This window comes from Neoarius graeffei, chromosome 19 (assembly GCF_027579695.1).
Source record: "Neoarius graeffei isolate fNeoGra1 chromosome 19, fNeoGra1.pri, whole genome shotgun sequence".
In the NCBI taxonomy this organism is placed as follows: Eukaryota; Metazoa; Chordata; class Actinopteri; order Siluriformes; family Ariidae; genus Neoarius; species Neoarius graeffei.
The window spans coordinates 18,252,170-18,268,610 of NC_083587.1; the positions used below are offsets into that span (position 1 = coordinate 18,252,170).

At 39.7% G+C, this 16,441-nt stretch overlaps 1 protein-coding gene across 1 annotated transcript; it reads right to left on the reverse strand.

Moving 5' to 3' along the window:
- Window positions 1-291: 291 nt before the first annotated feature.
- On the reverse strand, window positions 292-15,716 carry sgk3 (serum/glucocorticoid regulated kinase family member 3). Its single transcript, XM_060899765.1, has 16 exons — window positions 15,526-15,716; window positions 15,344-15,427; window positions 14,992-15,064; window positions 14,292-14,367; window positions 13,951-14,026; window positions 8,232-8,281; window positions 8,044-8,101; window positions 7,662-7,745; window positions 7,427-7,558; window positions 6,764-6,876; window positions 5,687-5,723; window positions 5,364-5,450; window positions 3,607-3,702; window positions 3,349-3,504; window positions 1,230-1,319; window positions 292-1,044 (listed from the first exon to the last, which is right to left on the reverse strand). The coding sequence occupies exons 1-16, from the start codon at window positions 15,601-15,603 to the stop codon at window positions 874-876; spliced, it is 1,461 nt and encodes a 486-aa protein (XP_060755748.1). The 5' UTR covers window positions 15,604-15,716; the 3' UTR covers window positions 292-873.
- Window positions 15,717-16,441: the final 725 nt, after the last annotated feature.

Sequence of the window (16,441 nt, forward strand, 5' to 3'; positions counted from 1 at the left end):
CCGTGGGTTTCCTCCGGGTGCTCCGGTTTCCCCCACAGTCCAAAGACATGCAGGTTAGGTTAACTGGTGACTCTAAATTGAGCGTAGGTGTGAATGTGAGTGTGAATGGTTGTCTGTGTCTATGTGTCAGCCCTGTGATGACCTGGCGACTTGTCCAGGGTGTACCCCGCCTTTCGCCCGTAGTCAGCTGGGATAGGCTCCAGCTTGCCTGCGACCCTGTAGAACAGGATAAAGCGGCTACAGATAATGAGATGAGATGAGATAATCAGACAGGTTGAGAAACAACATTGGTTCATTCATCCACAGTTTACTCATTTAAATTCCACAGTTACACAGTTTACTTAATTTTTTCATCTTTATGTTATTACAAAACATATCTTTGGTTTAAAAAAAACAAAACAAAAAGAAAACAAAAAAAATATCTTACAAATTCTCTGTGGGGGGAAAAGGCCTTCTAAACTATTCTTCCAATACTTTTTTTTTCTTTTAAATCCTAAGTGCCATAAAGTTCATTATATTAAGGGGTATTTAAATATGGAATGTATATATCTGGTTTCAAAGTTCATTACCCAAATTCCCTGACACAACTACTGCCACTGTAGAAAATAATCCAGGGAAGAGAAACTAGAATACCTGAGCTATAAACACTATCTCAGGTATATGCATTTATACAATACAAAATATAAATCTGTTGTCAAGAGGTTAAGAAAAAAAAAAAAATTGGAAAACCCTGCATCACAAGATGTCGGTCCTTCTGTCAAGCATACAATGCCTTGGTTTGGTCATTGCATTTTCTTTGCTGTCTGAATGAAGGAGCACACCAAAGTCATTTCTGGCAGCATAAGAACTGTAAAGCAGCTATTTTAAGAAATTTTACAGAAAGGAGTCATCTGAAGGTGGAGCGTAGGAAAAGCCCAGAAAAGCATCGTCAGCTTCCATGACGCTGGCGTTGACAATGGAGTTATCCTTGCAGATGCACACAGAGTTGGGTACAGATTCTTCTGTGAACTCAGGATCAAAATTTGATATGTCATACTGGGACTCCTGTACAGAAAAAGAATAAGGGGGGGGGGGGGGGGGGGCAGCTTTAGAATAATGCACATTCATTTTTTTTTTAAATAAAATACTGAAGGTAGTGCTTAGGTGTTTTATTCCATGTCATTTGTTTTATGGATGCAATGAAATAAAATATTGTTTCAATGTAGAGAAATAATATTAATGACGTTTACCACACTGGGATTAAATGGAGGTGGGATCCTTTTCTGCACGAGGTCATCCCAGTTAATGGAAGCAAAAAATACATGGCTTTTAACTTCATTCTGAAACAATGTGCAGATATTCAAGATTAAAAGCATCACCGAAGGCTGTTCAATTGACAAAGTTATAAATGTATATTAATATCAGAGCATTCCAATCTTGTCTGCTGTTTCATTAAGGTGTTTGCAGGAATATTAACAGACAAATAATGTTTGATCAGGAATCTCATTCAACTCGAGCAACCACTTTTTCTTGTCAGGGTTACTGTGGTTAGAGTGATTGTTTTTAAGCAACATACAGAATAAACTACAGTTTGATATTTTTCAGAAAACCAATATATTGTGTACCTAAAGGTATCTCTAATCTAAACAATTTGAGCCATTTTAATAGACTGGTGGAACAAAGTCACTCACATTGTAATTTATGATGCATTATAAATAAGCTCATTTTTATGCTACCTTTTCAGCTTCTGAAAGGGTCTCTTCCTATTCAACTGCATTTAATGGCGTATTCACACCTACGTTGTTTGGTCCAGACCAAACGAACCAAATTTCCCTTGGTCCGGACCTTTTGGGTTGGTCTGAATATAAACCACCGAACTCTGGTCCGGACCAAACAAGCGGACCGAGACCGAGCTGCAAGGTCAGACTCGGTCTGGACCAAAGGAACCCTGGTGCGGATCTTTTGGAGGTGTGAAAGCAGACCGGACCTAATCTGACAGTTTTGCTTTTTTATACCTCGGGAGCTTCCGTCGTTTGTCGAGCATTATGGGAAACAGAGTCTTGACACTCCACCGCAAAGTGCAAACACTGTTTCGGTTGTCAAGGGAACCTTACAACAGTCGTTCAGTCATTCAGACCAGTGGTAGGCTAGACTACAGAGTACAAAAAATGAGTAGGGGGCAAATGTGAGCCGAGGAAGAAACGCGTACCCTTGTGGATATATGGGCAGATGTCCACATATCTGAGCTTTTGGAGAGAACACACAAAAATGCCGACGTGTTTGCTGTATTCAGTGAGAAAATGAAGAAGAGGTTCACGCGCTCCCCAGAACAATGTCGGCTAAAAGTGAAGAAACTCTGTCAGACCTACATTAAAATCAGGGACATTCTTTCAAAAAGTGGCGGTACTAGCGATGCAAAAAAGAAATTCATCTATTGCGTGAAGAGCCAGAACTGTCACAACATGATGTGCGCTCATCAGCGCTATCCTCCGTAGCGGCCTTGCCCTTTGTCGTCGTCGTTGATAAATTACTTGTACAACAGCATAGTAATCGCACAATTGTGAAAACAGTAAAAACTGGAAAAAACATATAGCTTTGATGACATTAAAAAGAATAACAGCACGGAAAGCCTCCATGACTACTTTTGAACTTAACGCTTTGTGCGCGTGTTGTCTCTGACCAATAGCTGAACGACTTCAGGGCGCGTGGCTTTGTTGACAGATTTTGGTCCGCTTACTAAAATGTACAGTGTGAAAGCGAACCGCACCAAAATGAAAAAAAAAACAAAAACATTTGGTTCGGACCAAAGCAAGTGAACTATCGAACTATCCTGGTCTGAATACATCCTAACTCTCTTTATGCACTTATATTTGTAATTGACACAGGGTGGATTTCACCAACACTCATGGAAGTAGCAGTGGAGATGACTGGATAAATTAAACGACCATCTTCCATGGTCATTTCATGCTTGAACAGAAATACGGCATTAAATGAATATACTTGAACTAAATCTGTACTTTTAAAAACAAGTTTCATCCACCAGGGGGTGTTGCACATCGACAGCATTCACAACACTAGTGCTGTGTGCAATTTAGCACCTCCTCCAGAGCTACTCAGTGTCTGATACTTTCCAAAGAGCCCTGCATTAAATCAAAGATATTTATATAAAATACAAATCTTGCAATACATACATCTACACCCCCCCTTTGCCAATTCTAACATCTTCCCTTGAAATGTGAATCGCAAATGTGACAGTCAACCCGTGTGTTGAAGTGATCCAGCTTGCTGCTTATTGAGATTCTAAGCTTGTCAGTTCCTAGCGGAAACCAGCAGTCCTGGTAAACAAACAATACAACAATAATGACTCACAAAGTCATCCTTGTATCCCAGCCTCCTGGTGTTGTCTTTCTCCAGAAGAGCCTGTAAAATAGAGTAGGCTGCTGTGGATGCCCCGGAGCGCATTGGCAGCTCCTTATGCAGGATGTTATCATACATTTCATGCGTGTCCCTACTGTAGAATGGAGGCTGTTTTGGGGGAAAAATAAGAGGACGGCCAATCTCAAATTCAGATATTATACAATAAGAATTTGCAAATAAAACTAAGAAAATGGCCATTTTTTGCCTTACCAATCCATAGAGCATTTCATATAGTACAGAACCGAGACACCACCAATCCACTGTGTTGTCATAGGGCTGTTTTCTCAAAACCTCAGGAGCCAGATACTGCAAAAAGAAAAAGATGTACATTAAAAGGTCATAGGCAAGGGTCAGAGGTAGAACGTATCAACTTTATTTTCTAGAAGAACGACCCGAAAAGCAAATTCAATCTTCCTGGTGTCTAATTTGCACCCTAAAATTGAATAAAATGGTTAAAATATACTGGTTTGCGCAAGTTCCGAAGGTTTGTTGACCTCTCACTTATGCGCACTTTTACCGCCAGGGGGACAGTAGTCATGACGTTATTCAAGGCAAACAGACTGGGAGCAGTTGTGTTTACTTGCGAACTGAGCACACACGTACAGACTTTGGTCGTGAGAGGTTGTGTAAAATGTTTGAAAGCAATAGCGATTTTGAAGTAGGAAGCCTCCAAATTGAATATCGAGAGGTGAAACCATACATGTATGAACCTATGGCTGTTGCAAAGCAATCGGTGAATGTGGCTCACTGGTTTGACCGTGTGGCCTCGGAACTGGACAGCGACTCAGCCAATTCTGATCGCGGTGACCCCGGACCTCAACAAGGCTTGCGCCCAAACGATTTATCCTGGTAGTTATGATAAAGTCTTACTTTCGTCGTAATACTAAATAAGAGCCCTTTTGAAGAATAATTAAACCGCCCTCCCTAGTGGATATAGGTAATGATTACTTGACAGTACACCGGTAGGCCACATTAGCCTGCCATCCGCGACATTATACTATTTATAGCCTACTCCAAGTGAGGAAATATCCCTTTTGTCTCATTTCCACAATGATTGTACAGGATCCCTCAGGATTCTTGACTTGTCAATTGCAAGCAAAGGTAAAAATGTTTACCTCCAATCTTCTCCTTTTTGCTTGAGCGTTGCTGGTCCGTTTCTTCTTTGACTGCTTGACTTTGTGTTTGAATTTTGTCGGAACAGCGTCAGGTTTGAGCCTTCTTTGTCCGACACCGACACCTAAACTCTCCAACAGATGGGGGATTCTTCAAAAAGTGATCGGAGCACAGAGTGGCGTATTTACTCGGCTGCCAACCCTCTCGCTTCACGCGCACAATCCACTCTCTCCGAAAAAAGTAAAAACTTCTTCCTGAACCGGTCCCATTGTTACAGTTCACTGCACAACAATAAGGCATGGCTTTTCTTTGGAAATTCCCAAACGCACGTTTGCACTCGAGCCGAATGGCAATGCAAATAAACGGAAGTAGACTCAACTCAAGCCATTTGTTTGTCCTGAATGACATCACGCGCAGAGTGGTCACGAAAAATCGCCGAGCAGAAATTTGCTGCAATCCGCGCCAACTTATTTTAATTATTACTTATTAACAATACTTCTTGGGACCAGAAGAAAATTAGAGTTTTTTTTTTTAAACATATAAAAAGTTTCAAATGTGCATAAATTTTAAACCTTTGCCTATGACCTTTAAAGCATGGAAAAATAAACCTAAAATGAGCTAAAAGGTGCAGCAGGATTTAATTGCCACATTAGAAGCTGATTTATGACACAATGAAAATGAAACACCTACTGTATATCCAAATCCTCCAACTACTGTACATCTATACACTTTTATAGGTTGATAAAAGACTGACACCAGCATATCCTGCTAACTGATGGGAATGTTTTCTTAGGTTGATAATCAAAATATCAATGTAATGACCACATTCCTGCTCACAGTCACAAAAATATTACCTCAGGCGTCCCACAAAACGTCGTGGTCGTGTCTGCCTGAGAGATCCCCTCTTTGCACAGTCCAAAATCCGTCAAGACTATGTGTCCCTTAACAGACAGGAAATGGTTTTAAGAAGGGTTTTAAACAAGCCATTTCTCTTCAAAGTTGAATAGTAATGCTGCTGAATAAAGCCTGGGACATGAGCCCATTTGTTCACATTCCCAGCAAGATTAGCCAGAAAATTCTAACTCAAAACTTAATCTAATTAATAACAGATTATCAGATCAACATTTGTAGGACATTATAGTTTCAGTAATATACATTGAGTGATAAATTGACGTACTTGGAAGTCCAACAGGATATTTTCCGGTTTCAAATCCCTATAAAAACAAAAACATTTTCATCATGTCTCATTTGTTTTAAACCCTGGGGATGCTGAACTCTTATAAATGTCCACACTATGCTGCAGCACTGATTGGGATAACATTGTATATCATTTTGTGGATAAAACAAACTACTGTGCCTTTAAAATTTTAATACATGGAAAATAGTTGACCTCATGCTGTTGGACTTGTTCATCCACCCTTTGTGGTTAGCAAAGAGGAGTCCATAATGAACAAAAAACAAAAACAAAATCACATGCTATTTGATCAAGTCATGCTATGCAAACTGAAAAGAAACCTGTCCACTTATAAATATACACCGTTCTTGTCCACCATTCTACGCTGTGAGGAAGCAATCAAAAAAACCCCACACACCACATCATACAGTCTCAAATATAAATCCTCAACTGTTCTTTCAGGAAAAAAAAAAAAAACCCACACGCAATGTTCAAGCTCAAAATACACAGATCCATAAGTATCTGGACAGTGACCATTTTTGTAATTTCGCCTCTGCACACCACCACAATAGATTTGAAATGCAGCAATCAAGATGCGACTGAAGTGTAGACTTTCAGCTTTGACAAAAATATTGTGTTAACTGTTTTGTAATTACAGCCATTTTTTAAAAATAGTATTCCCATTTTCACATGCTTAATAGTAACGGGACAACTGACCATTTCATGGCCCTTTTCCTCAATAGTTCATGACAAATTAAGGAAATAAAAGGTCTGGAGTTGATTCCAAGTGTTGAATTTGCATTTGGCAGCTGTACATGAAAACTTTCAATATGCACTCCAAAGAAGAGTCAGTACAAGTGAAGAAGGCCTTCATTAGGCTCAAAATTTTTGTTAAATGCACTGAAGAATTTTACAGGGGGGACAAAAACAACAACAACAAAAAAAAAAGCTGCTGCCCAAATACTTATGGACCTGATGGCATCTCTCTTTCCTTTCACTAATATTACTTACTTTAACTGATTTTATCGAAGGTGCCAATAATTCTGGACTACATGTGTAGTGCATAATATAGGTACTGACCTGTAAACAATGTTGAGAGAGTGTAGATAGCCCAGTGCACTTGACATCTCAGCGATGTAGAACCTCGCCCTTGGCTCAGGAAAGGTTCGCTCTTTTTGAAGATGAAAGAAAAGCTACAACAAAACAGAAGTCAAGCCATTACTTTGGATTGTACTGAAGGTTTACACACATAAAACAAAAGAAAATTCACTTGCTTAAATGGCAAGTTCATCTCTCGTTGACCATGGCCTTCGAGTTCATGCTCCCACACTACTCAGTTCTGACTCAGCGAGGAGTAATTTAATGTGGTCAGGATCATGTTATTCTCCCATCTGAAACGTCCACATTTTTAACCAGTACATAGGTCAGGGGAGAGTATATCCGTGACCAAGGTGCTAAATATCTGTAAAAGCCAAATAACGAGCCAATCACATATTTTATCAAAACATACACTACCTGAATTTAAATCACTTCCTCAGGGTTTTTTTTTTTTTTTTAAATTTAGCACAACAACTTCTTATCTTGTCTATTCTTAACACAGTGTCTTCATTGGCTAGATAGAGGTTTGTGATTAGTGGTTCCTAAGGACACTCCATTGGCCCCACTTCCTCTGTTAGACTACTCCCAGTTTCCATCCATCAGAGGACATTCCATACATGCCTATGCACAAAAGAGAGTACTCACTTCTCCACCATTGACAAAATCCAGGACGAAGTATAACTTATCCGTTGTCTGGAAGGAATAGTGCAATCCAACTAGAAAAGGGTGCTTTACGTTTTTTAGCAGCACATTGCGCTCGGCCATAATGTGTTTCTGCTGTTATATCAGTATAGAAAAAAAATAAAGGAAACAAAATATGAACATAAAAGTTCAATTTCAGTTTAGAATGCAATACTCATTCACAGTTTTAAACACTTACCTCCCTCCTCTTTAAAATGACTTTTTTCTGAAGGACTTTGATTGCATAACACTTCCCGTCTCGTTTCCTCTTTGCAAGAAGAACCTTTTGGTGTGAGAAGCAGCATGTTTGGTTAATAGTTCCAGACTGAACAGAAACACTGTATAAATCTTGGAGAACTTGGAAGCTCTCGATTCTCAGTGGGAAAGCCCGTTATTCATTAGCTGCCAACCACAAACCTAAAGAATAAACACTTCTCTGGGGAAAAAAAGAGGTTTCAGTACCTGCAGAACTGATACCACCACACTTCATGTAGTGGTAACTACATAAAACCTTTTAAGTATAATTTTAGACACACACACACCTTTTACACAAATGCACAGAATACATTTAATAAACATACCTTTCCAAAGCTCCCCTTACCAATGACTTTCATAAAGTCAAAGTCAGTGGGTTTTGCCCTGAGAGTGAAAGGAAAAAAGTGGTGCAAGAGTCCATGATTACTGTAAATCAGGTTTTTTTTGGTCAAGTTTCACTTCATCATGTACAATATGAGAACAGGATAAACAGGTAGCAGAAAACCATACTTACTGAGGGTTTGCAGATGGACCCAGGTTAATATTTCTGGAGATAGAGTTATTCTGTAAAGGTAATAAAAATAATCATATAATATCCAAATGTACTTACAGTGGTGCTTGAAAGTTTGTGAACCCTTTAGAATTTTCTATATTTCTGCATAAGTATGACCTAAAACATCAGATTTTCACGCAAGTCCTAAAAGTAGATAAAGAGAACCCAGTTAAACAAATGAGACAAAATATTATACTTGGTCATTTATTTATTGAGGAAAATGATCCAATATTACATATATGTGAGTGGCAAAAGTATGTGAACCTTTGCTTTCAGTATCTGGTGTGACCCCCTTGTGCAGCAATAACTGCAACTAAACGTTTCCGGTAACTGTTGATCAGTCCTGCACACCGGCTTGGAGGAATTTTAGCCCGTTCCTCCATACAGAACAGCTTCAACTCTGGGATATTGGTGGGTTTCCTCACATGAACTGCTCACTTCAGGTCCTTCCACAACATTTCAATTGGATTAAGGTCAGGACTTTGACTTGGCCATTCCAAAACATTAACTTTATTCTTCTTTAACCATTCTTTGGTAGAACGACTTGTGTGCTTAGGGTCGTTGTCTTGCTGCATGACCCACCTTCTCCTGAGATTCAGTTCATGGACAGATGTCCTGACATTTTCTTTTAGAATTCACTGGTCTCATCTCATTATCTGTAGCCGCTTTATCCTGTTCTACAGGGTCGCAGGCAAGCTGGAGCCTATCCCAGCTGACTATGGGCGAAAGGCGGGGTACACCCTGGACAAGTCGCCAGGTCATCACAGGGCTAGAATTCACTGGTATAATTCAGAATTCATTGTTCCATCAATGATGGCAAGCCGTCCTGGCCCAGATGCAGCAAAACAGGCCCAAACCATGATACTACCGCCACCATGTTTCACAGATGGGATAAGGTTCTTAGGCTGGAATGCAGTGTTTTCCTTTCTCCAAACATAACGCTTCTCATTTAAACCAAAAAGTTCTATTTTGGTCTCATCTGTCCACAAAGCATTTTTCCAATAGCTTTCTGGCTTGTCCACATGATCTTTAGCAAACTGCAGATGAGCAGCAATGTTCTTTTTGGAGAGCAGTGGCTTTTTACTTGCAACCCTGCCATGCACACTATTGTTGTTCAGTGTTCTTCTGATGGTGGACTCATGAACATTAGCCAATGTGAGAGAGAGGCCTTCAGTTGCTTAGAAGTTACCCTGGGGTCCTTTGTGACCTCACCGACTATTACACGCCTTGCTCTTGGAGTGATCTTTGTTGGTCAACCACTCTTGGGGAAGGTAACAATGGTCTTGAATTTCCTCCATTTGTACACAATCTGTCTGACTGTGGATTGGTGGAGTCCAAACTCTTTAGAGATGGTTTTGTAACCTTTTTCAGCCTGAAGAGCATCAACAACGCTTTTTCTGAGGTCCTCAGAAATCTCCTTTGTTCGGGCCATGATACACTTCCATAAACATATGTTGTGAAGATCAGACTTTGATAGATCCCTGTTCTTTAAATAAAACAGGGTGCCCACTCACACCTGATTGTCATCCCATTGATTGAAAACATCCGATTCCAATTTCACCTTCAAATTAACTGCTAATCCTAGAGGTTCACATACTTTTGCCACTCACAGATATGTAATATTGGATCATTTTCCTCAATAAATAAATGACCGAGTATAATATTTTTGTCTCATTTGTTTAATTGGGTTCTCTTTATCTACTTTTAGGACTTGTGTGAAAATCTGATGATGTTTTAGGTCATATTTATGCAGAAATATAGAAAATTCTAAAGGGTTCACAAACCTTCAAGCACTACTGTATAATCAATGGACACGAACAAAAAATTAAGCATGTTTTATCCTTTCACAAAATCACTTGTATAAGGTGAAATTGGTGTATTTGTGTGAGAATTGAGATGTAGACATTAGGAACATATATGGCCCTTTTCCACTACCCTTTTTCAGCTCACTTCAGCTCGCTTCAGCTCACTTCAGCCCGACACGGCTCGCGTTTCGACTACCAAAAAACAGCACGACTCAGCTCGCTTCAGCCCTGCTTAGCCCCTAAAACTTGCACGGTTTTGGAGTAGGGCTGAAGCGAGCCAAACCGAGCTGAGTGAGGCTGGGGGCGTGAGCAGACACTCCCCTGTGTACTGATTGGTGAGGAGGAGTGTCCTCACATGCCCACACACGCCCCGCGAGCACGCTGGGATCTGTAAACACCGTAAACCCGGAAGAAGAATTACGAATTACGAGAATTTCTGAAGCCTTATGCGCCTCGCCTCATCTATACGCTCTTGCCAGTATCTGTTGGCGTTGTCGGTGACAACAAGCCACAGCACCAAGACCAGCAACACTAACGACTCCATGTCCTCCATGTTTATTGTTTACTATTCGGGTCGTGAGACTACCGCTTAAAAGGTCACTGATGTCACTGTTTGCGCTGCTTAACGACATCACGTGACGTCCACCCACTTTCGCTAACTCCACCCAATGTGTCCACCCACTTCCAGCCAGCACGGCTCAGCGCGGTTGTAGTCGAAATGCAACTCCAACAGCCCCACTCAGCTCGACTCAGCCCAACTCAGCATGGCACGGCTCAGCCCAACTCAGCCGCGTTTGTAGTGGAAAAGTGGCATTACACACACTTCCTTTGTATTCTAGGAACAAGATGCTCTGCACATGATTAATAATAGGTAGTGTAAATGTAAACTTTCTGATTGGTTCATCTGCTGTCTTTAGCTGGCAAATTTTTTTTTTTAAAGTGGTAACTAATAGCAACATACTCCAAATTCCAATTTTAAAATGCGTCCCTGTAGAAAATCCATAAAGGTTGGGAAGTCTGTTGTGATCAACATATTAGAGAATATCACATGGCTATCATTTATCTTTCTAGCCTCATCCAATCCCTTTAGTATGCTCTGAGCATCTTTTCCATTCTCTCATATGTAATATTCATAATATATTTCCATCATAATATTATTTAATAGGACATCTCTGATAGGTATCATACACTGCCTTTATCAAATGGTAAAACTGACCCCCCCCCAAAATCATTTTGTTACTTTTGCCTTATGTTCTGGCATGACGCAGAATACAGCTATACTTTTCAAGTCTTGGATGAATTGTAAAACAATGATATTTTTACACCCAAACAGCACAGGAGATACAAAATTTTTTTTTGCACACAGTATATAGTCTGCCCTCATGTTATGCAATACGAACCCTCATTAATTTCACCTCATAACCCTAAAGGCGTTCCATGATATGCCGGATTATGTACAAGGTGACTCCAAACTTGCCCTCTTCGCTGATGACTCGAAGTTGTACAAAGTTTATCAAATCTGAAGCATGTAAGGAATCCCTTCAAGATGACACTGATTGTATTTATCGCTGGAGTGTTGATTCATACATGTCATTCAACGCTTCCAAATGCAAAGTTGTCAACATGTCTAAGAAAATAACCCAAACTGTTAATTACCAGTACCATCATCAAGTCCTTGAATATGCAACTGAAACAAAAGACTTTGGTGTTACTGTGTCAAGTGACCCAACATGGAACAAGCACATCGAGGATAGGTGTGCGAAAGCGAACAAGATCCTAGGACTGGTGAAGAGAACTTGTGGAAGACACATTAAAGAGGTGGCAACGAGGAAGACTTTATATTGTTCGCTGGCAAGACCGCAGCTTGAGTACGCCTCCAGTGTATGGTCACCATACACTGAAATACATCAAGCTAATTGAAGATATTCAATGTAGGGCAACAAAGTTTATTCTGAATTATCCAGAAGACATGTGCTACATTGAAAGACTCCACGTACTTTAGCTCCAACCACTGGAGCATAGAAGGAACATCACTGACCTTATTCTTCTATACAAGATAAGAAATAACTTAATTGATACTGACTTCAAACAGCACCTGCTACCATCTGCACCCTCTTACAACACAAGGAACTTTGACAGAAATAACTATACTCAGCCTCAACACCACAAGCAAACCTATTACAGAGCCACCTTCCTCCCAAGAATAGTTGGTCTCTAGAATAAGCTTCCAACTGAAGCCAAGTCAACGAAATTGAAATGATCGCAATGTAATTAGCCATTATCAAAATCAACTGTCACAGTACAAACCTCATTAATTCTTTACTTGACTACTGAACCCTATTTTATAGCTCATAAACTTTGATAATTTAAACAATAAGATTAAAGTTATATAAAAAGATTTAACAACACATACACAGGGCTCGAAATTCATATATTTTTTTTTCACCAGCCAGCCGGACTAGTTGCCTTCCAAAGTAGCTAGCCAAACAAAGTCAACTAGCCAAAATTTGTTCATGTATGAATTTTACTTGTCAAAAATAACACAAAAGAGAGTCGTTACCAATGTTCATGACTAATGTGCATTTATTTCAAGACCCGAGTATTTTGATACTGTTGTTAAATACATAAATGAAAACAGAGCACCATAATATAATCCAAAAACAAAAAACAAAAAACACAAACAAACAAAAAAAAGCCAGATGACTGACCCCTTACTAGTTATTTTAGGAACCAATTCGTCTGCTTCCATTTTTAATTTGTCGCTGAAATTGACAGAGCTTACACGGTAGCCTATGCAACACCAGCGATTGCACGAACTGAGTCAGCGCTGGAAATCGAAACTAGGAAATCTTCCCGCAAGTTCCTTTCAGCACCTAGAGGTCACACGGGATTGGATGGCAAGTGCGTGACGTTATTGTTTTTTTTACCCTTAGGCAGCCTCTCATGTTACTGCCTGAGGGACAGGGAGAAAACCACCAGAAAAAGGCTTTAAACAAACGCAACAAACATGAAACAAACGCAAGTCGGCAGATGACCATAAAATACTCGATAGTTACAATATAATAACTTTTATGTATCTCACACAGAATTTTCGGAGATCTCATCTCATTATCTCTAGCCGCTTTATCCTGTTCTACAGGGTCACAGGCAAGCTGGAGCCTATCCCAGCTGACTACGGGCGAAAGGCGGGGTACACCCTGGACAAGTCGCCAGGTCATCACAGGGCTGACACATAGACACAGACAACCATTCACACTCACATTCACACCTACGCTCAATTTAGAGTCACCAGTTAACCTAACCTGCATGTCTTTGGACTGTGGGGGAAACCGGAGCACCCGGAGGAAACCCAAGCGGACACGGGGAGAACATGCAAACTCCGCACAGAAAGGCCCTCACCGGCCACGGGGCTCGAACCCAGACCTTCTTGCTGTGAGGTGACAGCGCTAACCACTACACCACTGTGCCGCCCAATTTTCGGAGATATATTGAGTATATTCGATATATCGCACAGCCCTAGTCCGAATCTTCGCTTCATATATATTTTTTATTTTCAACTAGCCAACCGGGCTGCCTAGTGACAGGAATTACCTGCCAAATGGCAAATTAAGTCACCTCGGGCGACCGGACCACCGTGAATTTCGAGCCCTGCATACATATACATTTTATAGGAGAAGTTTATCAATTGGGACGAAAGTCCTGAAGCTTCCACCGGTCACAAAATTTAGTTTTAGAAATGTTATTATTACTCGATTCTCGTTTCATTTTATCTTTAACTGTATTTATATACATTGACAAATAAAAAAAAAAAAGAGTCAAAAATGAATAAACATTAATAAATATAATAAACATGAACAAGATGGATTGAGACATACCTTCTCATCTTCATCATCTGAAGCATCAGAGATATTTTGATATTTGTCCATTTGGAGAAAGTCTCGGACATCAGAGCTGTGTCACATGTTAAAAGTCTTACTGAGACAATACAAAACTGATAATAAAAGTAACATCAATGCATATAAAGAAATAAAATGCAGTTGATATAGTAGCAAAAAAATAAAATAAAGGATGTTTTTAGTTATATTTGTATGCTCAGGACATTTTGATCTCCCAGAAGATCAGAAATTTGCATACGTCTGGTGGACTTGTCAGCACGACTGTTCATGAATAATAATGTTCACGAAGCACTGAATAAATAATTGACTGATGAACTCACTGATTGCTGAGCTGTGGATGGGACACGATTTTCTGAATGAACTCGTGTAACCCTGTTCTTCTCTGCTTTATAAACTCTGATGGAGATAATGCATCATAATCAGAAAAATGACTACAGAAGAGATGGAAGCAGTGCGATCAGCTGTAGAACAAGAATCGGGAAGTGTAAAGAGGTGGTGCATTTACAGTCACTGCTCTACTATTCATATTATGTAATTTCCAATAATATCACATACTAAACAAGGTTCAAGCTATCAGACTCTTAGAATCTTTCCTGAAAGCAAAATGATGGTGACAGAGAATGCATTAGCAAAGGTACGGCACTGGTATACACTTAATTCCTGCCTTTATCACATGTTGAAATTGTAAGCACATGCATTCAATTACATGCGCAGCAAGTGACTTCCACATTTGCCATTTAACTGGTTACACACGAGTTTAAAACAAAAAGCACAGTTTTACGACACATCAAACCATTAAAAGGTCAAATTCCACAACTGCACGCTCCTCAGTTTAAGGAGGACACATTTAAAACACGTCACTAAGATAATTAAAGACAACTCTGTTCATCACATGCACATGATCTCGATTTAACTGAATGAAGCTAAATCACCTGAGAAACAAGGCCAAGTATTAGCCATAAAGTATTTTTCTCCATAGGAGTACATTAACTACAGAGCAAATGTTATGCATACAAATACCTGGGTCAAAGTTGTCACCAAATATTCTCTTAGCAGGTATCTTCAAATTCAAAGCAGGATACTGTTTTCTCAACTGTAGTAAAATAAGTGGGTTTTTAAAACAGGTCAGATTTTGGAAAAATTGTCAGTTTTTCACTGCTTTGCAATTACATTTTTAAAAGTATATATAAAAAAAAAGTTAAATAAATGATTGACTAATCCTGTTTCCTGCTCAAGGAATCATTTAGAACCACAAGAAGAGTGAGAACTCAGTTTCGTCATCTTTTTACATCTGAACAAATGCGTAGATAAGAGGAACAGGTTACAACGTACGGTACACATTCTGAGGAAACGTCAGATATAATACACTTACCGCATTATATAGTTTATCAAATTCTGTGTATCTCCTGAAGACAAACCACTCATGTCTTCCAACTCTGACCATCACTTTGTAAACCTATGACAATAATGTGGAATGTAGAGCTTAAAGAGAAAATTATGTCAAGGGCAATACTATCCCCCCCCAGAGCAGTCAATGAGGTAATAAGTACTCACAGTATAACGTTTTTTCTTGTCTCTTTGCTCATTGTAACAGGGGATACTGACATTAGGGCAGCTTGAGTGCACGTCCATCCTAATCGTTTTTCCTGACTGGGCTCAGCGAAGGCGTCTCTGTGTAACAGCGGTTCCTTAGTGCTCCGTCCTGGAGCACTGCTCAAAGACACAACTGGCAATCCATTCTCGAGCTGTGTGGAATGGACAGAAAAAACATGATCAGAGAGCGAAAGAAGCCAATCCTGCTGCCTGACCGCGGTACATTATGGCACTTTTACTTCTGCTTAAGAGGAGTTGCGTGAATGGAAAAGCTTGGCATGACAGCAGCGGGACCCCATCAGGGTCTCTAATTAAGTCACACAGTGCACACAGTGTGAAGCATTGAGCTGCCAGAATGACTCCTCCTCTATTTCCTTCTGCTTCGTTTTGTTACTCCCACTGACACAGTGCCCTAACAAACAGTCCAACTGTGAGAGCAAGCTCATTTACCTCATACTGTATATTTACCCAATTTTAAGGTTTTAGAAAACATGGTAAAAGAAAATGCAGTGTGTGCTGCGTTTCTGAATACTCTCAAGCTCATGTATATATTTAAAAACACTCTTAATTTACATATTCTTTTATGCCATACTTAAAGTTTACATTTCCAAAGATTTAAAAAAGTGTTCAAAAGAGATGCAATACTGACTTATGTACAGTAAAAGATAGCTTTCCATATAACCTGTCCAAATAATAAAGTGAAACATTTTCTTGTTGACACAATTATACATGGCAATCTATGAATATAAAAAGACACACACTAGACTTAAAACATAGTCAGGGAAGTGAGTGTCAGAAAGAACGGTTCTGTAAAATAGGTTTTATGTCCTTGTGGCCACAGCAACAAGATCCACCCACAGAAAATTGATCGCTGATA

Bases quoted from the DNA above. Each gene is read 5' to 3' on its own strand.
- sgk3 (XM_060899765.1), bottom strand. From the start codon at position 15,603: ATGGACGTGCACTCAAGCTGCCCTAATGTCAGTATCCCCTGTTACAAT. The intron at 8,102-8,231 runs GTAAGTATGGTT...TTTCACTCTCAG, and splicing joins GGTCCATCTGCAAACCCTCA to GGCAAAACCCACTGACTTTG. The intron at 1,320-3,348 runs GTGAGTCATTAT...ACATTGTTTCAG, and splicing joins TGGGATACAAGGATGACTTT to AATGAAGTTAAAAGCCATGT.